Here is a 26,368-nt window from a genome sequence, read left to right on the forward strand (position 1 = left end):
AGGAGTGCTAAATCTAGCGAAGAAATGTACCACGAAAACATCCTGACAATAATGCAACCAATTATAAATCAAGGTTGGGTGGAATTCAAGGGAGGATAGAGAAATAGATGTAAGCAAAAAAAATTGCCTAATGTAATGCTGTCGCTATACTCGCGAGAATATTTTCACAATGTATAGCATTTTTCTTTAAGTATAGTTATCTTGTAGGATTAATCTTAGTTTTATTTTTCAATAGAAATTTAGGATGAAGGGATGATGCTTATTTAGAGGTAAGAAATACCTCGAGACTTAAAGAATACATATAAAGAGATTGCACCTACCCCCTTTTAAAGGCCTTCGGGTTAGGGATAGCAAAAAAATTGTATACGTTAATATCATAGATAAAATTCGTCACAGATACGAGGAGTTGAACGGATATCCACTTAACTAAATAGATATTTCACCTACTTATTAGTTAATGGATACATAAGTGAAATTCATATCCATTAGTAAATTATTAAAATTATCAAAATATCATACTATTTAAATATAAATATTATCTACATGAAAGTGACACTAATAGCTAAGGTGTCAAATTAGAATTACTAACTCTATCTCTAAATATAGGACCATTTTGACAAAATTACGGAAATGAAAAAGGTTGATAATAGTATTAAATTAGTTTGAAATCACTGTTGCTAATTTAATCATGTGCAAGACATGTATTTTTTTTATCAAATAGGTTTAATGTTTCTTTTATACAGTGGTGTGGTAGTTAAACGCAAAGATACGGTTCAAAAAGTCCACAATAGAGGCTTTGAACGAATGAGCAGCAACGGTCTTCGAATCAACCTTAAAAAATAGTAACATGCAAATACGTAACAGCTTCACCTGCTATTCTAATATTTCTACTACTTTTGAATTAAATAAACTAAAATCATCATTAAAATACACAACAAGAGAACTTAGGAGTTAGGACCGCTGTCTTGTCTTGACTGTATCTTCTAATGGCTTTCCATGCCAACTTTTGCCGTTTTCCCACCACTCGCATCGACGTTCCTTCTCCGGATAGAATCCGGTGCAGGAAAGTATTTCCGGTCCGTTGTTCAGCTGACTCTGATTTTGATCCAAAGGTGTTCCGAAAGAACCTCGCCAGGGGTGAGAATTATAACCGCAAAGGCTTTGGACGCAAGGAAGAGACTCTCAAACTCATGAATCACGAGTACACCAGTATGTTGTTATGTTTCTTCTTTGATTTTAGTCTCCTTCGCCAGTTTATAAGGAATTCAGCTGAAAAAAATAAAAAAACATGTTTAACTTCTTTTTTTATGCTTATTACTTTCTAGTTAGGAATGTGTTTATTTTGTATTACAAACACTTTCGATTAAAGACGTGTCCAACATGACACCGACACATATTACATTTTAATTATTCTATTTTTCAAATTATTATCCGTATCAACCAATAAATATTGTGTCTATCAAAAATTCTTACATTTGGTACATGTTTAGTATCAAATATTTAGACCGCATGATCGAGCTTAATTTTTAGGAGGAATTGTTCCTAGAAACGCCTGTAAAGATTATCGAGTAATCATAATAGGGTAAGGAACGGATAAGTAAGAATATCTAATCGTTGTTAAGTACCAAATTACTTGGTACAGACGATCGAGCTAATACCCCACAGGAGAAAGGTGGAGGTGGCACTAAAGTCATAACAGGTGAGGTTAAGATATCTTTGATTCTAGGTATAGGCATAACCAATTTACTTGGTCCAACCAATAAGTCTCTAACAGTTGCATAACCTTCATGCACGGAATGATACACGCGTTCCCTTTCCGCGCCTTATCTGATCATTACAAATCACGAGGGAATATTCAGTGGTGACCATGCACCCAAATTAGGGTTGGGCCTGACGCATGAAGAGGGCCTAACCCTAAAAAAGGACCTGTATAAATACTAGGTTATCCCCCAACGTTGACGGTGACCTAGACTTATGTTCTCAGACTGAACAACACATAAGATGAAAAATTTGATGGCTACATTTTTGTTATTAGATTGATTTGTGGATATGATTTTCTTCTATTTATAAGTTAGTGTGTTTGCGGTGAGTAGTGATTGTGTGTACCCTTTTTTGTGATTGCAGGTGAGATCATTGAAACATTGAAGAAAAATAGGAATGAGTATACATGGGGTAATGTCACTGTGATGCTAGCTGAAGCCTTTGGCTTTTGTTGGGGAGTTGAGAAGGCTGTTCAGATTGCTTATGAGGCCAGAAAACAGTTTCCTAATCACAAAATTTGGATTACCAATCAAATCATCCACAACCCAACTGTTAATAAGGTATATACAATTCCTATTACCTTTAATGATCTCTGAATTTTTTAATTGATTAATTTAATTCATACACAGTTTTTTTACACTGTCAATCAAACTTATTGTCAGATCATAACGACTTCTAAAGTCACATACGTAATTGACTGTGATTTGCTGACATGGTACTCTTTTTACACAGATGGTGTATCAAAACTAAACTCTTAATTTATTTGTTATATCATACAGTTGATAATGTTGGTAAAACTTGATTTGTGTTATGAACTTAATTGACCGCTGCCTTGTTTTCTTTCACATGATTAATTTCTTGTATGTTGAGCTTTGATAAATTACTGATTCAGCGCCTAGAGGAGATGAAAGTGGAGAATATTCCTATTGCAGAAGGAAAGAAACAATTTGAGGTTGTCAACAAGGGTGATGTAGTCATTTTGCCTGCTTTTGGAGCCGCAGTCGATGAGATGTTGACTTTGAGTGAGAAAAAAGTTCAAATTGTTGATACAACTTGCGAGTGGGTTTCGAAGGTATCAACATATGAGAATGGCTTTATGCTTTGCTGGTTTACATGTATTCCGTTCATATATCAAATATCAATGCACCAACAAATACTCAGATTATTTGTCTCCTATGAATTGTTTTTGAAGGTATGGAATGTTGTCGAGAAGCACAAAAAAGGAGATTATACCTCGATAATTCATGGTAAATATGCCCACGAGGAAACTGTCGCAACTGCGTCTTTTGCTGGAAAATACATAATTGTAAAAAATATGGGAGAGGTTTGTCCCAAGTTGCTGCTAGTATTTGATTTAATGTGTGTTGAATGTCTTAACTTGAAGAAATTTGTACTAACTTTTGCATAACTGACAAACTTATCCAGGCTAAATATGTTTGCGATTATATTCTTGGTGGTGAACTTAATGGATATAGCTCAACCAGAGAGGCATTTTTCGAGGTACAGCATTTGTCCTATGATCATTCTTGCTTTCAAAACCCTGTGGTATTCGACGTCGTTTATTTAATTCTTCTTGTCCAGAAATTTAAATTTGCAGTTTCTAAGGGCTTTGATCCAGACAATGACCTGATAAAGCTTGGCATTGCAAATCAGACAACAATGCTCAAGGGAGAGACTGAAGAGATTGGTTAGCTTATATATTTTTTGGAGTTAGAGGTAGAGGGATTTTCTTGTGCCCTATTCATAAATTATAATTAATAGTGATATGTATTTTGCTGATCGGATCACAGGGAAACTTGTGCAGTGGACTATGATGCGCAAATTTGGCGTGGAAAACGTTAATGAGCACTTCATAAGCTTCAACACAATTTGTAATGCTACTCAGGTGTTTTCACTTCTCTAGTCCCTTTATGTTCTTGCTTATTTTGGATATGATAAAATGTGATTGCAGTTATTGTGTAATAATTTGTACACTGGCTTGTTATGAAATCTGTTGGGTATAAAATAGTCTATTTAAATATTTTACTGATTGTGCTCTATTACTTTTGAAATAATATTCAGAAAAATATTCCCTAATTCTATGATATATATTTTAGACCGTGGCCATTGTAATCAAACATTTGTATTGAATTTCCGTTCAGGTGAGACAAGATGCTATTTACAAGCTGGTAGATAAAGATATGGATCTCATGTTAGTAGTCGGTGGCTGGAACTCGAGCAATACTTCGCACCTTCAAGAGATAGCCGAGGAACGTGGAATTCCTTCTTACTGGATTGACAGTGAGCAAAGAATTGGTCCAGGAAATAAAATAGCATACAAGTTGAATGTAAGCATCAATAAAAGAGATTTTATACATCATCTACTATTATCTCTTTTTCACTATTAATAATAATGCTTTATCTTTTCATCTTTCAGCATGGCGAGCTTGTCGAGAAAGAAAACTGGCTGCCAAAGGGTCCATTGAAGATTGGTGTAACATCAGGTGCATCCACACCAGACAAGGTATTTTCTCTTACCTTGCGCGTGAAGTAATAAAAACTTGTGACTGGCCTTCCATATTCTTGTTATTTTTTTCAGTATATTCTGCTGGTGTAATGAATATACTTTGGAAACCAACATGTTGTTGCAATTCAGATAGTTACTTTCAGAGGAAGTAACTGGTGCAAATGGCTTGTGTCGTATTTATTTAAATTTCAAATATTGTTCCTTCCTTTCAGTTTTCGATGATAATATCCAATTCAAGTTCGTTTAATGACATTTTGCATCATTGGATTTCACACAGGTAGTGGGAGATGCACTTATCAAGGTGTTTAACTTGAAAAAGGAAGAAGGATTGCAACTCCCATAAAGCAGAGCTGAATACATACATCGTTAAATGTAAAAATAACAGGAAGGATTTCAATTTCAGCATCTGTTACAGTTCGACTTGTAGATTTTATCAAAGACAAATCTTAATAAGTGCTACGGTTAAGGGACTGATTTGTGTGAGATTGATAAAGTGGGAGGTAAACTCCTACAAGTCCGTATTGACGCTGTCAGTATTCAGATGTAATTCTCATCATTCATCCTATTTGTATCAGATAAGGAGTAAATGCTGTAATGCTAATGAAGTTGCTTATGTTACATTTCCTATCATCTTATCATTCTTATGTATATTGATTAAAATGGTACTATGTAATGCCCATATTGAGGCTTGGGTTTTGAGTTATCAGAACTATTTGTACTTTCGTAAAGTGTATGACATTTGGTATGTTGGTCTTACCAACATTTTGTTTACCAAAACATCTTCAATGTGCATTTATGTTGTGTGTTGTGTAATATTCTAAACATATGAGTATTGCATTTTTAGTATCAGAATGGCTACAAGGAACAGCTCAATACAATAAAAAGAGACGTGATCTTTATATAGTTGCGACAGCAAACTGTACATTATGAACATACCAGATAGCAAAGATACTATTCATCTCCCTAAATGAGGGGCATAAATGATACAAGACATAAGAGCTTTGGTATCTGGCCCTATCAAATCAAATAAAAACAAACGAAATATACATGTAATATACTATTAGTATGTAAACAATGTCTTATAAGATGATCTGCAAAAGTTTTGGTGATTGACTCATCCATCGCATCCAATTTGTATGTCGAAGTACTCTATCATTTCTATATAATCCATATATATGCCACCATCCAATTGAAGAGTCTTTTAATTCTCACCTTGCTGTCTCAAAAGCTACAAGCTCTAGCCAACCATGCTATCAGTTTGCTTAGATAGAGATGATGATTCAACTATTTCAGGGATTTTATCAAGCAAGAGGTTCATCTCGTCTGGAAACTCTAACTTTGATCTATTAGTCTTCCCTCCAATAACGACTGTTGTCCCATCTTGTAAAGCCCATATCTTTCATTTGATCAAAAAGTAAAAGTAACATTTTAATATATAATTGAACATGGATAATGAAAACACAACTAAGCTACCAATGTTATTTTCTCAGTTTTTTTAGGCGTCGTCTAATTATGCATATGAGATTTGTCTGGACTCTGGATTCTGGAAAATCTATAAATGAAAGCAATATTGGAGAAAGAATGATACAAACAAATATGCAAATGATAATTTCATATACTTAAGTGTTAAACATGAAAATGTAGAGATTCACCTGGGAATGAGATAAATAGCTGATGCATGTAGTGAGCATGAGAGCACCAAATCCAGCATATACAACTGGCACACCAGGGTCAGTCTGCATAACATAAGCATTAGGCAATAGGTCAGCGACAACTGTAACACAACTAACTGTATCTAAAGGAAAATAACCAGACTTGGCTTAAGCTCACACCTTCAAGTCCAAGCCACTACTGCCTATTGCATCAACGACGACAATTTCTGAGCCATCGATGTTGATTGGGAGCTTTGAATTAGGTCGTCTAACTCCTGCAAATTTCCCTTCCTTGTCATAAAGGACAATTGACTGCAGGTCACGAGCAAGCATAGATCTAAAATTCGACAACAGTTAGTAAAAGAACAAGAAAAGCAGAATATCAATGTGTATGTGCCAGAATGACCTATCATCAAGTCTGTAATGGTAGTCCTTTGCACTTAATTTGTAATTTAATCTTATATACATAATTTTGAGAATATGCTAATAATAAAACAAAAATATTTTTCCTTTATTGGAACCCCAAACTATTGCAATTATCGTAAGTCTTAACCTCCGATCCTAACTACTTCAAGGGTCTTGCTATCTTGTGCCCCAAGGGCACAAGTTAAGGAATACAAAATTAGAAGCTTTCCATAGAAAACAACAAAATTTTAACTTTAAAAGGTTGAATAAAATTGAATGCACAACTTGAGACAATTATTTCTATTTTAAATTTCTTAGCATGTGCCTTTGGGGCACATGTTAGCATTTGCCCTACTTCAATTATCTGATTGTTCTCCCCCAACTATGAAGCATGGACACTCCTCGGATTAGGTGTGTCTCGGTGTCAGATGCGTCTCAATGTCCTGCACCGACACGACACCAACACCTATGAATACACAGAATTATGTCATTTTTCAAATTATTATCGGTGTCGGTGTTCATGTTGTGTCCGGTGTCTGTGTCCGTGCTTTATAGTCCCCCAATCATACACTAAGGACTCGTATGGATGAACAGCTCAATTAAGTGCTTATTAGATAAGCATTCACAATATAAGTGCATATGTACAAGTTATCATCTGTTTTCATAAGCTATCTTAGAGAACTTATCAAAATTAACTGAACAAAAGTTTATAGACATTTCATAAGTTGTTTCCACAAGCTTTCGTAAACACTCAAGTGTTTATGTTAGTAGATAAGTGCAAATAAGTTGTTTATGTCACTCCAAATACAGCCTAAAAGTCATTGAGGAAATGCTCCTAAGAACAGTTTTCAAAGCTTCCAAATATTGAAAAGAATGTTTTAGTGTGACAGTCAAAATATAAACACTTACATTCCCTTAACATCAGGAGAGTTAACATCTCCAACAGGTAGAAAGGTACCATAAAGTTTCTTATCTCCATTGATCTTTAGAGGTGCCATAGCCAAGTTATAAGGTCCTTCATTGTCCTTGAGAATTTGCAGAGCTGAAATACTCCAATCCGTCTGGTATATAGTGATACCATCGTATCTTAAAGGGTCGTTTACACTAATTGTTTTCCTCATTACTTCTTTTCCATCCATGTCCAAGAGGGAAAGATCGGTGTGGAACTGTGAAACCTGTAACATGAGTTTAAAAATAAATATTGTACATCAAAGTAGCATAATTCAACAATGATAGAAATCAAAACTGCAGAAAACTATAAATACTTTGACCTATTCCAGTTGAAATTTCATGAATACAGTTGCAAGTATCATTACTTCAATTTCATATAAAACCAACATTTACCTCCCCACTTTCATAATAATCCATAGAGAATCTGTTGACATGAATCTCTGTATTAAAAGCATCAGTTGGAAGGGAAAGAAAGCCGGTAGGACCGAGAACGTCTCCTACAACAAAATTCAGCCCCTGAGGCACAGTGACTGAACCTTTAAAGCTCCCTGCAGCACTTAAAGTTCCTCCACCCATTATCAACAGCAGTGCTATATGAACACCAACAGGAGCTAGCCGACCGGCAAGTCCACGAAAAGCATACAAAGTTGGTCCTTTCAAGAATACCTATAATCCAAAATTACATTTTGTTAACGCACACAAAAATATTCAAGTCTATTGTTGGTCAGTAACTACAAATAAGCGCTTATCATTTAAGTGTTTGTGTATAAACTATTTCTATAACAAAATAGTTAAGTGTGAATCATGGCATAGCATTATAACCTCATATCCAGCTCCCATTAATATAGTACCGACGTCTTGAATTGATGCTCTCGGCAATGATTCTGAAAATTCTTGCTTACGTATAGCCTCGGCAGAGTGGATAAACGACCATCTACGAAACAAATAAGGCCTTCAGAGATCAATAAATGTCGCAAACCAAGCATTATGAACACAGAAAACTGACAACCAAACCAAACCTTTTTGAAACCTTGATGAGTGGGAGTTGTGTTGTGTAAGTGCAGGCTATAAGGGATGCACCAAGAAGGGCCAACATTGAAAGAAATATAGGGGCTGAATACATGTGATCAAAACCAAGGAAGAAAATCCATCTCCAAGTAAAAAATCCTAACACGGGATGATCTTCAGGGTAATTCTGGAAATAAAACTCAGGTTTCTCGCCTTGGTCAATAAAAGTGCCTGCCATAGAAATTTTTCTTTAGTGCATATTGGCATTCGCTTTTGGGAGAGCTAAAATTGATTTGAGGAGTTAAAAATGACTAAGATAAGTTTGGTGGTTCTCGAGTATAATTAATTTTTGCTCAAGAATTGATTCTAACTTGAAGCTAACGTTTGTAATTGTTGCCTTTGATTGTGATTTTTAGACTCAAATTTATTGTTCACCTCACTTTCACGTAAAAATAAATTATTTTACCATAAACACACTTTTGACTAAAATCAATTAAATCAAAATCAAATTTGCAACCGTAGAAGCAAACATATACTTATCATATGGTTTTATCAAAGCAAATTTGCAGACACAAAAAATTGAAATAATTGGATGGAAAGTCAAAATAACATCTCTTTAGCCATGATATATTAAAGTTCACCCGAATTCACAAACTTGAGGAGCATTTGCATCAGAATCTATCTTCTAAATAACAAAAGTACTATGGCCTGTCTTGATAAATAGCTTAATTAACTGCTTATGTTATTTCGATATCAAAAGATAAAATAAAGTCAAATTGAGTTTTCATCAAGTTATAAGTTGTATTCATACGCTATCTCGAGAGCTTATGAACAAGTCTTAAGTTGTTTTCATAAACTCTCTCAAATAGGTGAGTAGATAAGCTCAAATGAATCAATTCAAACACTTCCTATGTAAAATATTGAGAACTATAAAGGGTGAAAAACAACTTAATAATTCATACTAAAAAAATAGAGAAAAGAAGAAAATATTAAGCACATACCTAAACCCATTAAAAAAGCAATGATGAACATTTCTCCAATAGCCAAAGGCAAATTAGAGAGAATCTGCAACACCTTTTTACTCAACTTTTTGACCACACCATAAGGACCTTTCTGGTTCTTTGAGCTTGCTGGAACATTTCCATTGTTGATATCATCATTATCCTGTGTGAGTGGTGGAGGAGAAGATTCTGATAAAACAATCTTCTGTGACAACAAGCTATTATTCTTTCCCTTGTTTTTGAGGTTGCAGCTGATGGTGAATGAGAAGGTGTTATGACGATGACTATGAATTCTGTTGTATTTGAACAAAGGATGAAAAGTGGGAACTTTGAGAAGACATTGATTCATAGGACTCCTCAAAGACATCATGTGACACATACATGCAAATTGCAATGTTTGTGTTTGTGTTTCAGTTTCAGTTTCAGTTTCAGTTTGAGGGACTGTGTTGTGTCAGCTCTCTATTAACGACCACAGTTGCAGTTACTTTATCCTTGAGTAGATAGATATTTTAATATTTTTAATACAAAAAAGATAGATATTTAATTAATAGGAAACGAAAGAGATAATAAATAAAAAGAATGTGATAATAATAATATGATACTATCTTATTATTATACTATCTTATTAATATTTATTTATAAGGAGAAAAACTAGGAATTTTATTAATTTTGTGGAATGGTTTCTTTTTAAGTAAAATTACATTTTTCATCAATTGATGGCTTTTGAGTAAAAAATCAACTAATGATTTTGAACAAAAGGACCATAGAGAAGGATAACTTTCGTAAGAAGCTGTCTGAATTAAAATCTTTGTTAAGTTAAAAAAGATTTATAATATCTCATATAAACGCTCTTAAATTAAGTTAGTACTATTTTTTTGTATGAAAACTATGTAAGTAGTTTGGTTAGTTTTCTATGAGTTTTAAAGCCTACATTAACCTTGATAAATCTTTGAATTTGAACTCATTTTAAAAAATATATTTTTATGCAATTCACCTTAACTTCTATAAAAAATCATAGATAAACTTCTTTTGTTTTTTTGAACAAACTAAAATGATATATGATATTAACAACTGTGATTTATCTCGCACAAGGCGTGTAAAAGGCAAACCACCCAACAGTATTTACAGCAACAAGGTGTAAAGCAAGCACCACCAAAACAACAAAACAGAGAAAAATAAATTACAAGTGGATGTCCATACAGAGAAGGGGATGATTCCACCACTCATGATAATTGTAACTAAATAATCCTTGTTTTGATTTCAACCATAAGAAAGAGTTTAGTTTAACCTTTGCCATTAAAGTGGCGATATTAGAAGCGACATTTTGAAAAACACGGTCATTCCAAAACGAAAACAAAGAAAATCATGAATCTCTTGTTTGTGTTGTGTCGGTGCGAAAACTCGCCTTTTTTCTTCGTTACCGACCTCTTCTTCCTCCCAACAACAACATTGTAACGACTATCTCATAGATTATAACCCATCCATAAATATAGTATAACACCTCAAACCTTTTCTCGGATAGTTTATAAAAGACATTTAAGCAATAAAGTGAAAAACAAAATAAGCAAGCAATTCATTGTTCAAAAAATATTAAAACACGGCAAAAAACATATATCCACTTTTGTACTTGCGTGAGTTAACTCATGCGGCGTCAGTGGCGGAGCCAGGAATATTGTAAAGCCCGGGCAAAAAAAAATTTGCAACACATTTATAGGGCGTACATAAGAAATTGCAAGCAAATAATAAAAAATGTAAAGAAATTGCCCAATTTATAGGAGTTTATATAAGAAATTCATAGGAATTTACACAAGAAATTGCAAAAAATTTGGCCCGGAGCCCGGGGTCGCCGGGCCTTAGAACCGCCCTTGTGCGGCGTGATTTAAGTCACGCATGTGTAAAACAAACGTAATTTTAAGTCATGTAATTTTACACTTGCATTAATTAACTAACACAGGGGTATTTTGATCAGTTTGATTAGGTGGGAGCGAAACTTGCTGGGAGAAGAGCAGAAATCCGTTTTTTCTTTTCTTTTCATTTTTATGTAGTAACTCAAAAAAATAATAACATAACTCAGAAAAATTTGAAGTTCTTTCAAAAAAAGATTAAAAATGAGGTTGAGTCCGTCAATGTGAAGTTTTTTTTTTGTCATGTCAATGTGAAGGTTTTCAAATATAAATAATTAACTTAATAAAATGTAAAATGAAAATATAAATTTTATTAGCAAAAGTGCAATTTTGTCTATCGTTAATCATAATATAGCTACACTTCTTAAGGGGTGTGTAAAACTAATATGTTTTCTCTGGTTTCAATAAGCCATTGCTAACATGCATAAGTGAGACATATAGTATATAATACTTAGGTCCCTTAAAATAAATTACACATCTTTAGATTTATTTATCGACGCACTTATATGGTGACCTCTCAAAACACATTTCTATAAGAGATAAGATAATCACTTTTTAGAAAAGGTATCAAGTGCTGCTTGTGTGATCATAATGATGAGGCAATTGATCACTTATTTGTGGGATGTGATTGGTCCAAAACAATATGGTTTGTTTCAGCCCTGAGAATTAATTTTTCTGCATATAGTCAGGCTACATACTCCTTTTGTGATAGTAAGTGTATTCTGTTAGTTATGAGATATATATGAAAGAAAAGGAACAAACGGTGCTTTGAAGGGAGTAAACTACCAAATGCTTTAACTGATTGGAACAATGCACAGAGGTCTATTACAATTTCGGATTCTGCAATTCAATGGACGACACCTAAACCAGAATTTTACAAACTTAATGTGGATGCCTATACCGCTAACGATGATGGTAAATAGGGTGTTGCTGGAGCTATTTGCAGAGGGCTGTGTTGTCGCATTAGCTTGTTGGCGGAAGAGTCGGCCTTGCTCAAGGGAAGGATATGTTGTTTTCCTCTAACGCCATCACCACTATCGATGAGTTTCAATCTTGGGAAAAATAATTGAAGACCGCATTTTTTTCATTCTTCCTAGTATAAATTGTCTAGCTAAATTTGCTATTTCTTCTTGTTCTGATTTTATTTGGTTTGAAGAAATTCACCCTTGGATTTCTATAGTGGTGGACCTGTATTTATTGTCACTAGCTGATTAATAAAATCAGACATTTAAAAAAAATAAAAAATACTTCGGCCCCAATTATCCTCAAAAGAACTTGTAGTTATTTTTTTTGGAATGACATACACATATTCTATCTGAATAACACACGTCTATATAAAGTAACAGTTAATATTGATTATTCAATGTTTGAATAAATTGCCACGAGATGGTTCCCTCTTTGTTCCTCAAACAAACTTTGTCACAAGATTGATTTTGACCGATTATCCATATAAAATTAAATTTACCAATACTAAAGAAAAATCAATATGAGGAGAAAGAATTTGGTATAAGAATCTGAAGATCATAATGCTGTACAATGCATAAATTTCCGACTCCAACCAACTCTGCATTTGATGCATTCACCTTTCCCTACAAAGATATAAAATCCACTGAATAATGAAAGGGAACCATGTGTGCACGTGTCTGATTATGGGTCAGTAATCAGTACTCAGTAACATAAGCATGAACATTCCTTTTTCTTCATTTTTTTGAAATTTGATAGAAGAGATTAATAACCCAAAAGTAATTGGATTCAGCTTTGCTTTGATACTAGCTCGATGTCAGATCCAACTTCAGCAATCTTGGAGTCCTTAGAACCCTTTGCTGCTTTTGCAATGCTCAAAACATCAAAGTCCAGTGCTATTTTTTTCACAAGACCCTCAAGCATCTGTTTGAAAAGGATTTGACAATGAAAAGTTTGATAAAACATTTTTCAGAGGTAGATATGCCTACAAGCACATGAATTTATTAACACGAAATCTGTTGAGTGTCGCATTTAGTTGAATAGTTAACCTTCATTTTTATCCTATATTGATGGACTTTGCATGTAATTATATGTAATTATGTAAATATTTGCATACAACAAACATAAGTATGTGCATTTTGATTTGATTGTTTTTTATTTTTGAATAAACAATATTATTTCATTCTTGCAGCTTTTAGTGACCAAAGGGATGTCATTCCATTCCTTATGCAAATCATGTGCACCAAAACAAAGGTGTTCCACTGACTACACTACGAAACTCTAATCAACACAGCAGTTTTTACTAATAGGCCAGCAACAGTAGACAACGGTAATAAATGAATTGGATAATCAGGCTTCACTAAAGCAGATTATAAAAAACAGGCAAAAATGAGTAGTTACAGCTATAAAAATGCAGGCCAGCTTGACTTACATACAGAAAAACTAAAAGAAATTATCTGCCCAAAAAAATTGATGAGATACAGAAACTGAAACATACCAGTGATCCAACGGCAACTAAAGCACGAAATTTGGAATCAGGTGCCACATTTTCATCCTCGACAATCTGAACAAAAACAAAATGCATATTGGTATTACTCAGAAATGTAACATCTAAAAGTACCCAAATTCAATATTTTAAATAATGTACATATACTATGCACCTCTGCTTCTTGAGGAGCTTTAGGTTTGAATAATGGCTTTTCATTAGTCACAAATTAGCAATATTTAGGGGTAAAAATTATAGATTACATATAATGGATTTTCACCACTTCCCAACACTAACAATTCAATATTAGTTTCCTTAACAAGTGTGGGGCACCTGTTAGCATTTCCCTATTAAATATGTTTATCTTTTGTTACTTTTAGTTTTAGGGATCTTATCAAGATATTGTCCTTTTTCTTCAAGTTTTGTCTATGTGCCAAACGCAACATTAAAAGTTTCATTTTATCTCAAGAGGAATACTCTTGGAATACACATTCTATGTCGATACCGAAAAATCCTTAATGAGAAATCATTTTGTTCAAAATTATTTATTGAAATTTTAGCTTTTGATACAGCCTACTGCAATTGATGGAGTCGGTTAACCAAGTGTGCTAAGTTTTGGTGATGTGTTGTTTGAACCCAGGTAAAAATAGTGCAAGACATACCTCAAGTGCTGCTGATAGAACATGAGATTGACCTTCTTGATCCTTAGATTCAATCAATAGCACTGCATAACTGGGGATCACATTAAAAGTCAAGGTTATTGCATGCTTACATTGTGGACCAATAAAATTGCAGTTCTGAGAGCAAATCACTGCAAGGATGAAAATTATGAAGCAAGAACTGATATCAAAATATCTAAAGCCACCACCACCGCTTCACTGTCTATACTTAATGCAGCTAAATACCAATAACATGTATTGGTATTTTCCAAAAAAATTATAATACGTAAATATAAATGCAAGGGCAACTTGTGAAATTCTGCAGCTAAATACCAATAACATGTATTTTCCAAAACAAAGTTGCTTCAACCTAGGTCAAGAAAAGACTTGAGTGTTCGTTAAAAAGAATGACTTACTTGAGTATCAATGTAGAGTAGGATAACTGCAAATTTTTGTTTGTAGATGAACTACAACTTGAGAAAGCATCAAGAATCTGCAACTCAGACACCATAAGTAAATGACCAAGGTCCACCACCAGAATTAACCAAAAAAAGATGGACAAATTCAATTCACGTGATTCTTCAGAAATGGTTTTTAAATAAGAAAAGGGGCATAAAATGTATAGGAGAGTTGAATTAATCTAGTTAATTAAAAGCCAATGTATATATTGAAATAAATATATATGCTAGTAATACTTGAAACCAGAGCAATGAAAAGATCTATTAATTAGAGAAAATGTCAGTTAAAGCACTTTTTAAAACAAAAATGCTTAACAACAAATTTTCTACATATATGTTGGTTTTCTAAACAATTCTTATAAACTCCTTTAAATAATCCAAGTGAAAATAATAATAATAATAATAATAATAATAATAATAATAGTAATAGTAATAATAATAGTAATGATGATGATGATGATGATGATGATGATGATGATGATGATGGGATACTGACCTCACTGCGATGTTTCTGCAACCAGTTATAGAAGCATGAATTCTTAAAGAGATTGGAGACAGCACGAATACTGGTCAACAGATTTGCAGGAATCGTTGGGTTAATGGTAACTTTCTTAATCACTTCCATTAAAATGTCTGCATGTAACGGGAGAAAATCAATGAAACATTCAGCTCATCAGCAAAGTACAAGAAGAAAGAAAGATACAACAACAACAACAACCAAGTCTTATCCCACTAGGTGAGGTTGGCTACAAGGATCAAATGGCATTGGATTGTTCTATCATGAATCATCTCTCTAGCCAAACCATTGACCTTAAAACTTTTTTTATGGTTTCTCCTACAGCTTTTCTTGGCCTTCCTCTACCTCGAGCGATTTGGCCTAACCTTCATCAAATTTTCTCTCCTTACTCAGAATCTACAAGTCTACTCCGGACATGTCCAAACCAACCAAAGTTGAGATGCAACCATCTTTTCTACAATAATAATACTATCATTTTTAATTGTATCTCGTCTAGTATTAGCACACCTCTAGCACAACATTCCGATCTACGCTACATTGATTTACTCTCGTGTTGATTTTTATGGCCAACACTTCATCTCATACAACATTGCCAATGATATCAAACAATGCCAGGAAGAAAGATAAGTTTCAAAGTAAAAAGAGTGTCTCATATTGCACAGACGGAATTAAACTTATTATTGTCATAATATTGCGTTACAACAAAATGATGGAAATGCTGATACCTTTTTCAGATTCAACATGCTTCTGAAGTGCAATAGCCCCGTCTGGGTGAAGAACTACCATCCTTGTAATATCAATGACTGCATACAGAAAGCACTACATGAAGTAAGAAAACCATTTTCCTTAAGACCAGAGAAGTGTACTGATTAAGAAGCAGGCATACTATAAAACAAATTTGATCCAATGGTTTTACAGAGATAACAGCACAACACAAGAAATAAAATTCAGAAACTTCAACTAACCAGGAAATATCATTGTGGTTGGCCATGAAGATAGCATATTCAGTAGCAAAGCTATTTCAGATTCTGCAAATTTACTGGAATGATAATATGATGTATCTTTCAGTGTTTTAACAATGGCATCCAGTCTGGCAACATCCAACTCAGTCAAAGACAACTTCTGATTTCCCTATGAGATTGACAACAGAACCAGATACTCAGAAAATTTTATTACGAATTCATATATAATCATAACAGTAAGAAAAATAATGATGCTGCACACAAGCATGCTTTCTAAAACATGCAGCTCTATTATCCATAGACAAGGAAAATCCTGGCACTAATAATATCAAACACAATTCACTTGACTAGGGTTTATAATTTATATCAAAGGGCATCATCAAATGTAGATCCCGTATATCAAACATTAAATGTAGGTCATGTGTCTAACATCAAAAGGCATATTTGTTGTATGTGAAGTTAGGATGATCAATAGGTACATTGGATTTAGAAAAGTTCCCCAGTCCTTAACATTGTAGGTGAGTTCACCATCGTAAAATTCAGGGGGTGTTTGTTTGAAGGTTATGAATTCCACTCCTGGGAATACATGGGTGGGCAATGAGTATACCCATGTTTGTTACAAGATTGAGAAAAAATTAATCCTGGGTATAACGGTTCCTGGGAATGAAATAACTTCCAATATTCCCATGAAATTATTCCCATGTTAAAGGGTGGGAAAGTGGATTCCTTCCTGTGGAATTTTATATAATTCTTTAAATAAAAATAAATAACTTCCAAATTTCCTAGGAATGTTAGAGTGTGCCAAACAGATTATTTTAGAAATACCCAGGAATCAAACTCCCGACTTTATATTCCAAGGTATGTTATTCCTGGGAATAATTTTTGTGTCCGTGAACCAAACACCCCCTAAGTTTCTACTACCAAAAGGAGCCGTTTTAACATTACATATTAATAATTAAGGGGAAAAAAGAACAAAAATAACCAATCATGTAGCCTACCTGGTCGGATAATAAGGCATTATTGAACTCGGCAATCTTTTTAAGAATCCCATCAAATTGAGCAGTATCAAAAACAAGCATCCCTTTCTGACAATGGAAGTAAAAAACTGGGCATGAGCTATCAAATTAAACAATTGCCATGAAGAATGAATAACTATGTAACTCTGCAATAAGGAGGTTTGAGCATTGGTCATTTACAAAAATACAAAAAATCACACGATTTTAAACACTAAACAATTCCACAAGTTGGATCAAACACTTGTACATTGAGCAACACTCTATAAAGATGATATATTGACCTAGGTGACTGATGACATCTCGTCATTACGTAATTTTTATATGTATTTTGATCACAATTTGGAGTTCACAAGGCAACTTATGCAGCAAAAAGAGCAGAAAACTGAAGAAAATACAAGGGAAGAAAACGTGTCACTATTTGGTAAAAACGTGACACGATTTTAGAAGACCAAAAACATGCTTCGACATTGAAGAAAACGTGTCACGATGGCAAAATCGTGACACGATTTGAGGAAACCCTAATTCAGTTATTTATCGTGACACGATTTTAGGCGAATTTATGTGCCTATTTAAGCTGGAGTCTATTCCAAAGACAAGGGTTACGATTTTGAGAGAGCAAAGTGCGATTTTGAGACTACAAGACGGCGAGAAGGGCGATTTCTTCACTCTTTTACCAGTTCATGTATGTATTGATTCCTTTAATGATTATGTTATTTGTAAACACCATTATGAGTAGCTAAATCCATTAGAGGTTAGGTCTGAGATGATTCTTTGTAACCCTAATTGACACATGTTGCTGTGGAACTCTATTTATTGTGAATGACAATCTAGTTTTTATTCAATTCAATTGTTCTTAACGCTTTTTATATCCTGATCAAATATAAACATGATTTATTGAGAACGAATGACTACTGACCCTAGCTTTCGACTTAGACCTAATTGAATTGTTCTAATAAACATGGTTAGTCTAGGAATGGATAATCCTTTATTAGTGATATTAGGCTAACGTGCTTAAACCTTCAACGGTTATTAGACCACCTAAGGAATTAGGGGCTGTAACCCTAGAAGAGGGTCCTAACTCAAGGGATTGATTAGGAATATTTTGTTAACTATCGTAGAACTAGTGAATCATTCACAAGAATAGGTGCGGTATACCAATTAGGAGAACATCGATGATTCGAAAGACCTAAACTCATCTCTCTCTTATTCTTAAAACCAATCTTTATTTTCTGTTACTTTTATGCAAACAAACCAATCTACTGCCTAGTGGCAAATCAAAAGAACTTTTATACATCCTAACTTACAACGTAGTTGAATTATTGAAATTAAAACCACTCCTTGTGGGAACGATATTTTTACTACTTCGATAGTATTTGGTACACTTGCCAAAATTCTATCAATGACCATCTTATAAAAATAACTATTGTAGTAGTAAAATTAAATTCAGACTGCAAAAAAAATGCATGCGTTGTCAAGCAATTTTCCTGAAGAAAAAACAAATTTGCAGCAAAGGTTTTACCAAGTAAGATCTACCAGAATAATTTTTTGTTATTGAGCTCCACCTAGAGCCATATTGGCCTTGAACAGAATCAATTTATCCTTACCTCTAATACACAAGAATACATAGACCACAATGATACCAAAGTACAAAATCTACAATCTCCTTTCTTTTTAACATTGAACATATCAATCAGATGCTTATATTATAAATTTTCGTAGCCCTCGTGACAAAATATAGCATGTTAGGACTAAGGACATTGCACCTTTGCGACATAACCTGGGTTTGACTAACGTATTGGGCAAAAGTAAATAACAATGCATTCCTTTATTTTATTTTCTTCAAAATAGAAAAGCATATAACTACAGTAAAAGGCACAATCAGATCATCCACATTTTTTAGGCCTTAGAACTCCTAGAGCTAAAAAGTATTCCTCCAGACGAATATATCAGCAATTTCCAAAACAAAGTGTATGAAAGCACACCTTAGGAATATGCTTGAAAGTAGGCTTCGCAGAGATATCTGTTGTTAAAACAATAAACAAGGTTAATTGGGACTGAGTTGCACAAGCACGTATTAAAACATTAATGTGATGGAATTCATGCAGGACAAAATAAGGTAAGTTTTAATTACCAGATGTGCGAGAAGGTTGACCTGGTACGTAAGCATTGGCTGAAAGAAAAAAATATGACAATAAACATCAAGTAGAAAAAGAATGATTGCAAAGATAATAGACCTCATTGATCACCGTCAATTTATTATTATTATTATTATTATTATTATTATTATTATTATTATTATATATACATATATATATATATATATAACATTGTACTTACAGCCGGTGTACGGATCACGAAATGAAGCATCAAAAGTAATATCTTTTTGTCCAGAATTTTGAAGTATGAACTGTACGACTTGCTCACGAAAAGAAAGAGGAAGACCCTCCTTAAGTAGCCATTTATCAGCAGCATCATATGCATTATCTGGAGACATTTTTTCAATTTTCTTTTTTAGTTAGCAGATTATCAGTCACATGGACAAACCTTTTGGAGCATACAAACTATGAATATTGCAAACCAAAAATTATAGGGTTATGTAACAAGGGCAAGGTTTGATTCTCGGCACATAAATACAAGATTACCAATTGTAAGTAAGAAGAAAACCAAAAGTAGAAATTGAGCAAGAAAGTAACTGATCAGACTAAATGGGTTGGTACATCAAGTATAAAGTCTTTGAAACCTAACACATCATTCCTAAGCCCTAAAAATTGAAAACACTCATAAGAAAAGGTATGATATTAATGTCACGTCGCAAGAGAATAAATGAAAATATTATGTGAATAGCTTGAAAAATTCTCCTGACAAATTTCTCTCTGCAATCTAAAGTCCTAACAAATTTCTCTCTACAATCTAAAGTACTGTGACTTAAGACGTCAAGGAATAAGCAAAAGTGAAATGCAAAAGAAACAAAAATATGAATAGTCCGCACCATGTTTTATTCACAGATAGAGCCCACTAACTACTCTCTTTTTTATTACATTGAGCAGGCAAGCATGTATGCGTACACATATGCAATTTGCCTCCTGGAAATAAAAACAGCCTAACATACCAGTTGTTGGTTGACTTGACCCAAAAGTTCATTTTTGGAATATTAATATCTACTGTAATGATTATAAGAATAAATTCATCCACTGTTTTTAGAATGAATTTGAACAATGTGAGAAACTATTGAAATAATTCAATATACAGTAACATGTTTTTAACTGACTTCCCAAAGACCGTATAAATTCATTTTTTCAACGCACATAAGTGAACAAACAGACAGTAACATCAATTGTCGTGGCCCAAGATAGTCAATCTGAACATTATTAAATCAATTAAAGTTGCAACCTCGTGGGGAAAATTTGTACCTGATCGGTTGTATGGCAACTTCCTGATAGGCATACCATCTCCAATATCCACATCAAACACTGAATAGCCAAAAGTAAACTTTATTAGAATGAGCGTAAAGAAGGTAAACAAAGCGATCAACTGTCAAGAGAAAAATAAGGAAACTGACCATAATCATACTGAACACCATCGAAGAGAGGGCGATTTGATTCTTCCGGTCCATCAACAACTTCACCAATCTTTAGGAAACGATAAATAGTTAGTAAAATTACCGACTGTAAAATCTTTTAGATTTGTCACTGCAGAACTTGAGATTGACTAAGGGAACAAAATTACAGAGGTTAAGGGAGTTACTTTATCCCATTTCTGTTCTGCCATGTTCCATGCATACGCAACTCCGTTATCTCCCTCTCTGACAACTTTTGTCTGGCCATCAGAAGTTCCTGTTCACAACGAGATGGGTGGTCGGATTATGTATAAAATTATCAACACAATACAAAAAGGAAAAAATCACTCAAACCAGATCATCAGATATCACTAGTTATGTCTTAAAAAAGAGTTCAAATCAAACCTGGGATCTTCAGTGTATCCAAGCCTGGTAACTCCTCCAATTTCAATCCTCCAACCCTCTTTCTAGCATAAATTAACAGATGAAGCTGAGTTCATCAGTAATAGCAAGACATAACGTTTTCAAGTATGAAGTAATCTATAGAATATAATTTTAAAAACAAAACAAAAACAGGAATACATATGGATCTACTTTACATGAAGTAAAAGTTCCCAAGAAAATGAAATCAGTTATTCACGGAGGACAAATGAACCACATTTTTCAGACTGAAAACTAAGGTTAAGAAATTCACAGTATGGACAGATAAGAGAAGCTGATGAAACGGGAGTAACAAGTGCACTATGACAGCCCACAAAAAACCGTACCTACTAGACTTGTATTGAGAAAGTTGCGAAGTGTATAAATCAAGCTCTAGCTGGTCAGCAAAATAATCCTGATTTACAGTCCAGATGCGTGCAATTCCATCGGAACATGCTGTCACAATATCCCCATTTTCCATAAATTTTGTATCCCAAACACAACCAGGATGCTCTATGCTCTGGACACAAACTCCATCTGAAAAATGTTTAAGACAAAAAAAATTCACAATTTCGAGCAACAAGTTCCCAAGATGTGACGAAAAAAACTAAAACTATCGGCAATGTTAAATAAAACGGATGCCTTCGAGCTGCTAAAAAGTTAAAACCCTAGATGCTTCACATGCACGGCAATTTGATCAGTGATAATGGAAGAGACAGGTCTATTCATATGATATACGAAACAAAACTTGAGACCATTTTCTTTTTCTTATAAAATAAAATAAACAAACAAACTAGCTTATATGGTTATACCTCTATAAAATAGAAATAAGATGCAATAACAGTAAATATTGGAAAAAACCAAAATGTTAATCCTGAAGCTACGGATTGTGAAAGTTGCAGCTCAGCTGTGGCCAAAAACAAAGAGAATACAATATCAAGCAGATTCTTACAACTGTTGGCCGGAATAAGGAATGGGATGACACCCCCACAACAAAAAATTCTCACATGAACTTCATGAAGACAGACCAAGATTAATTCCTAAGCTCCCTAAGGACACTAAAAAAGAACAAAAGCCATGAAACTCAACAGTATTGAGTAGCATCACTAAAGCAATATATGCAGATAATATCAAATAAAAATAAATCATCACCTTTCCATATTTTTGCAAAACGGTCTTCGCTACCGCTGACAATAAGTCCTGATGCATGTGAATCAACTGAATAAACAATTGCAGTATGGCCAACCATCTCCATTAACCCTTCACCACTTACTGCCCATAATCTCAGAGAACTGTAGTAACAGAAACAAGTCAAGCAGATTATATATATTTCCTGATGCAGAACAAGGCATTCAATATTTATTAAATCTAGAGGAGCATGTGCAGAAATGAACCCACCCATCATGGGATGCAGATAGGATTCCAAGATCAGACATCACAGCCAAGCCACGAACAGTATCTGTACATTCCTCAAAGGTTGTCAGCATTTGCAGTGTTATTAGTTTATATATTAAGAGTTAAGACACTAAAACAGCAAAAATATGTCGCAGTCCCTAGCAGCATAAAAGAATATAATATGACTGCCAAATTATGTTCACAAGGAAACATTATTGCTAAAAGAAAACAAAAAAACATTATTGCTAAGATCGAAGGCACGGATCAAAATATAAAGAAAACAAGTCTACCATTCCTCACCACTCGTAGAAATATGAGGGAAATAGACCAAACAAAAAACTATAAGTTAACCATTATAAATCGATGACAAAATAAAAAATTAAAATGTGCGTCTAAAGATGGGAAAGCAAACCTGCATGTCCTTGAAAAGTATGTAAACATGTTTTGCCCTTCCAAGTCTTTAAAGTAGTGTCACTTGAACCTAATATATGTGAGAATATAAATAAGTTAACAAACTCACTTCAGTCCAATAACATTTCAAATGTTGTGAACTTCCTAAGAGACATGACTCTGAGAGTAACCCAACAAGTGATAATGAAAAGTTGCTACTAAAAATGTATAAATACCTGTAACAAGCTCTCCTGTGGGTAGCTTTATAACTGCTTGAATCGGCCCCTTGTGAGCCTCCCAGGTCTCTATGCATTGCCCATTTCTCCACCTCCTCAAAGTGCTGCACAAGAAATTCAGGTACTACATTATTAAGACTAAAAAATCAAGATGCAAAATTTTACATATACACAACCTAACATTCAGAAGTGTATCACCATGCTTACAAAATAATGACAAAAACATCAATAACTTAGTTGATCTGCAACAGCAACAACCAAGATTTATCCCACTAAGTAGGGTCAGCTACATGGGTAAAACTGCGCTATAATACTCAATCATATATAATATCTATCCAATTCGTTAATCTCTAGATCTTTTTTAATAGTTTCTCTTATAGTTATTCAAAGTCTTCCTCTGTCTCTAGTGATTTAACTATCCTTCATCTGATCTACTCTCCTTACTAAAGAATCTAAACAACCTCTTGCTACATGCCCAAAGAACTTAAGTCAAGATTCCACCATCTTTTCTACGATAGATACTACCCCGACTCTCTCTCTCTCTCTAATGTAGTCATTTCTAATCCTACCATGTCTAGTCTTACCACACATCCATCGCAACATCCTCACCTCCACTACGCTTATTATTCTCTTGTTGGTTTTTTACTGCCCAACACTTTTATCCCATGCAAAATCGCTGATCTTACAGTTGTACAATAAAATTTTAATAATTTAGTCGATCTAAATCAAAAAAGGTTGGCTCCCCTCATGACCCGACAGTTTCCATTTTCGTATAGTGGTGACCAAGGTTTTAAAATATGGTCCGTTACCGAGAATAAGGCTGCGACAAAAAGGTATAGGTAGCGGACGTTACCGTTTTCCACCGTTTTTACATACAGAGTGAACAAAAATCACGACGAAATGCCGTTACAACCGCGACGAAACACCGTTACGGCTGCAAAAAATTGCCATTCATGACAACAGACATAGAATTCGGATATTTTTTTTCAATTGATATAGATGATAATCATATTTTTGGTACATATTTGATAATAAATTACATAAGTTATCTTCTTATCTAGTTTAGAACGTCAGATCTTTCTCTAGTTTAAGTTATGTAAGTGACTATCATTATTTAAGAGTTGTGCAATGTTGTGATTAATTCACACCGCGACAACCGCAATCCGTATAGCAACACCCATAACGGCCGAAATCGCATTCGAAATCCTATACGCGACCGCGACTGTTATTTAAAACCTTGGTGGTGACTAATCTCTGTCAGTGAACCTGTGGAGCACAGAAAGTGGATTCTCCACTCCGAAACGAATTTTAACCAAATTTTCTCCCTAAGCAAGAGTCATGATCGTCATGATCGATCACTAACCACTTACTTAAGCACCCAAATCACTAACAACTAAGACCAATTAATTGTCGATGTTTGATTCAATACATTAAATTACAAATAAAAAAAAATCAAGTAAACATAGAATTGAAACTAAAATAGAATTTCAAAACCTACCAATCCATAGAAGACGAAACAAGATCACCATCATCAACCACAATACCAGTAACCTGCAATTGATGACCTTTAAGACTCTGCACCTTCTCACCACTATTCAAGTCCCAAACCAACACAAGAGTATCCATACCACCAGAAACAACACCACCGTGTGGCAAATCAGGGTTCGGTGGAATCCATGCTATAGGTCCCACAAAGCTTGTGTGACCTACCAGAACCTTGTCCAAGACGAATTTGCGATTATCTCGAGTCCATAACCTAATCGTTTTGTCACGCGATGAGGTTGCTATTCCGCCGTTATCGCCGCCGCAGATAGTTATTCCGCGAACGTCGTCTTCGTGGCCGTGGAGTTCACAGCGTAATTGGTATTCTTTGAAATCAATGTCCATTCTAGAGAGAGCGAGAGAGAAAAAGAGATGAACAGAACTTAGCAGCTGCCTTACACTCTATATACCCAAAGTCCTTTGCTTCTTCAACCTCCTTCCCTATATATTCTCTTTTTCTTTTCTTTTATATATATATCGATCGATAGATATAGATTTTATTTTATTTTTAATACTCTACAAATTTTATATTTTGTATGCTAATTTATAAGAATATTATTTAGGATTAACACTAGTGTATTCAAGATGTGGTGTGAAAGACCATTTTATTACATGATGTATACATTTTTTACTATCTCAGTCTTGGTTTAGACACACTCATTGCGCCTCTTAGCTCATTGGATCTCTCCTCCGGAAGGACACTCAAACTCGATATTAATGGTAGCTTTCTAGAAGATTTTGGTTGTTTAGGTGGTGATGGTGTTGTTCGCAATCACGATGGAGATTGGATAGTTGGTTTTTCTCACTATGAAGCTCGAAGCCATGTGCTATTAGTTGAGTTACGTACTATCCAGATAGGTCTTGATTTTTGTAGTAAAAGAGGTTATGTCAACATTATTTGTAAGGTGAATGTTAGAAGCAGTCGATCTAATTATTTTTTTTTTTTAAACTCAGTATCCGATTCAAGAATCGACTAATTCGAGGGACCAATCCCACCGCTCACTTACGGGGGCCCGTTTAAAGCCAGAGCAAGTTCTGTATGGACTTGGCCACCGAAATTGGCACCAGGGGGAATCCAACCTCTGGGACCTTGAGAGGAGCAAACTCCAAGATCCCCAAATCAACCAGTAGGCCAACCCCAAAATGGGTTAGTTGATTTAATTATTGATGGTCGTGACTCGTGATCATACCTTACACACTTATGCCAATGACGTCCTTCATATTAGAGATGTTTTACATGGAAATGAAAATACAACATTGGTGCATGTTCTTAAGGAACAAAATATGTGTGCATATTTTATAGCTGAAGAATCACATGCAAGGTGTTCTGCTCACTAGAACTGCCCTTCGCTTGGCATGGAATCTCTCATCCCGAGAGATAAGCTTGGAACTTAATTACGACTCTCCCTCTTTTTTTTATTTTTCTTTTTGCCTCGTTACAGTGTAACACTACAAAAAAAAAAAAAAAAAAAAAAAAAAAACTTCTTTTATAAATGATCTTAGGGTCCGTTTGGTGGACATGATAAGAAGACAAAATGTTATAAAACTGGTGGGGTTTAGCATGGGAAAGGGGAGTTGTT

The 26,368-nt window shown here is 34.4% G+C and overlaps 3 protein-coding genes across 3 annotated transcripts; 1 reads left to right on the forward strand and 2 right to left on the reverse strand.

Annotated features, from left to right (window-relative positions):
* The first annotated feature begins 892 nt into the window (after positions 1-892).
* LOC25492714 (4-hydroxy-3-methylbut-2-enyl diphosphate reductase, chloroplastic) lies at positions 893-5,080 on the forward strand. The gene is made up of 10 exons (XM_013600914.3): positions 893-1,209; positions 2,125-2,321; positions 2,654-2,833; positions 2,954-3,085; positions 3,187-3,261; positions 3,343-3,448; positions 3,552-3,646; positions 3,903-4,088; positions 4,178-4,264; positions 4,545-5,080. The coding sequence occupies exons 1-10, from the start codon at positions 987-989 to the stop codon at positions 4,608-4,610; spliced, it is 1,347 nt and encodes a 448-aa protein (XP_013456368.1). The 5' UTR covers positions 893-986; the 3' UTR covers positions 4,611-5,080.
* Positions 5,081-5,136: 56 nt separating this feature from the next.
* LOC25492715 (cytochrome c biogenesis protein CCS1, chloroplastic) lies at positions 5,137-9,740 on the reverse strand. The gene is made up of 8 exons (XM_013600915.3): positions 9,285-9,740; positions 8,295-8,514; positions 8,098-8,209; positions 7,669-7,941; positions 7,234-7,499; positions 6,100-6,256; positions 5,920-6,003; positions 5,137-5,663 (listed from the first exon to the last, which is right to left on the reverse strand). The coding sequence occupies exons 1-8, from the start codon at positions 9,661-9,663 to the stop codon at positions 5,505-5,507; spliced, it is 1,650 nt and encodes a 549-aa protein (XP_013456369.1). The 5' UTR covers positions 9,664-9,740; the 3' UTR covers positions 5,137-5,504.
* Positions 9,741-12,521: 2,781 nt separating this feature from the next.
* LOC25492716 (phospholipase A-2-activating protein) lies at positions 12,522-25,133 on the reverse strand. Its single transcript, XM_013600916.2, has 21 exons — positions 24,745-25,133; positions 23,247-23,350; positions 23,033-23,101; positions 22,624-22,684; positions 22,378-22,517; positions 21,573-21,762; positions 21,211-21,272; positions 20,994-21,082; positions 20,809-20,878; positions 20,660-20,719; positions 19,587-19,733; positions 19,381-19,419; positions 19,232-19,269; positions 17,232-17,318; positions 16,237-16,402; positions 15,997-16,074; positions 15,251-15,387; positions 14,713-14,789; positions 14,300-14,369; positions 13,650-13,715; positions 12,522-13,075 (listed from the first exon to the last, which is right to left on the reverse strand). The coding sequence occupies exons 1-21, from the start codon at positions 25,131-25,133 to the stop codon at positions 12,941-12,943; spliced, it is 2,274 nt and encodes a 757-aa protein (XP_013456370.1). The 3' UTR covers positions 12,522-12,940.
* Between the last annotated feature and the right edge of the window lie 1,235 nt (positions 25,134-26,368).

The sequence above is a fragment of the Medicago truncatula genome, chromosome 4, assembly GCF_003473485.1.
Source record: "Medicago truncatula cultivar Jemalong A17 chromosome 4, MtrunA17r5.0-ANR, whole genome shotgun sequence".
NCBI lineage: Eukaryota > Viridiplantae > Streptophyta > Magnoliopsida > Fabales > Fabaceae > Medicago > Medicago truncatula.

What these genes read in the sequence shown, in the direction of transcription:
- LOC25492715 (XM_013600915.3), bottom strand. Translation starts at nt 9,663, where the DNA reads ATGTGTCACATGATGTCTTTGAGGAGTCCTATGAATCAATGTCTTCTC. An exon ending in CTCATCAAGGTTTCAAAAAG is followed by an intron (nt 8,210 to 8,294) that starts GTTTGGTTTGGT and finishes TTTGTTTCGTAG; the next exon opens with ATGGTCGTTTATCCACTCTG. An exon ending in TAATGGGAGCTGGATATGAG is followed by an intron (nt 7,942 to 8,097) that starts GTTATAATGCTA and finishes TTTGGATTATAG; the next exon opens with GTATTCTTGAAAGGACCAAC.
- LOC25492714 (XM_013600914.3), top strand. Translation starts at nt 987, where the DNA reads ATGGCTTTCCATGCCAACTTTTGCCGTTTTCCCACCACTCGCATCGAC. An exon ending in ACAACCCAACTGTTAATAAG is followed by an intron (nt 2,322 to 2,653) that starts GTATATACAATT and finishes TTACTGATTCAG; the next exon opens with CGCCTAGAGGAGATGAAAGT. An exon ending in CAATTTGTAATGCTACTCAG is followed by an intron (nt 3,647 to 3,902) that starts GTGTTTTCACTT and finishes ATTTCCGTTCAG; the next exon opens with GTGAGACAAGATGCTATTTA.
- LOC25492716 (XM_013600916.2), bottom strand. Translation starts at nt 25,133, where the DNA reads ATGGACATTGATTTCAAAGAATACCAATTACGCTGTGAACTCCACGGC. An exon ending in TGGTGTTCAGTATGATTATG is followed by an intron (nt 20,720 to 20,808) that starts GTCAGTTTCCTT and finishes TTGGCTATTCAG; the next exon opens with TGTTTGATGTGGATATTGGA. An exon ending in TAGTTGCCGTTGGATCACTG is followed by an intron (nt 13,076 to 13,649) that starts GTATGTTTCAGT and finishes CTTTTCAAACAG; the next exon opens with ATGCTTGAGGGTCTTGTGAA.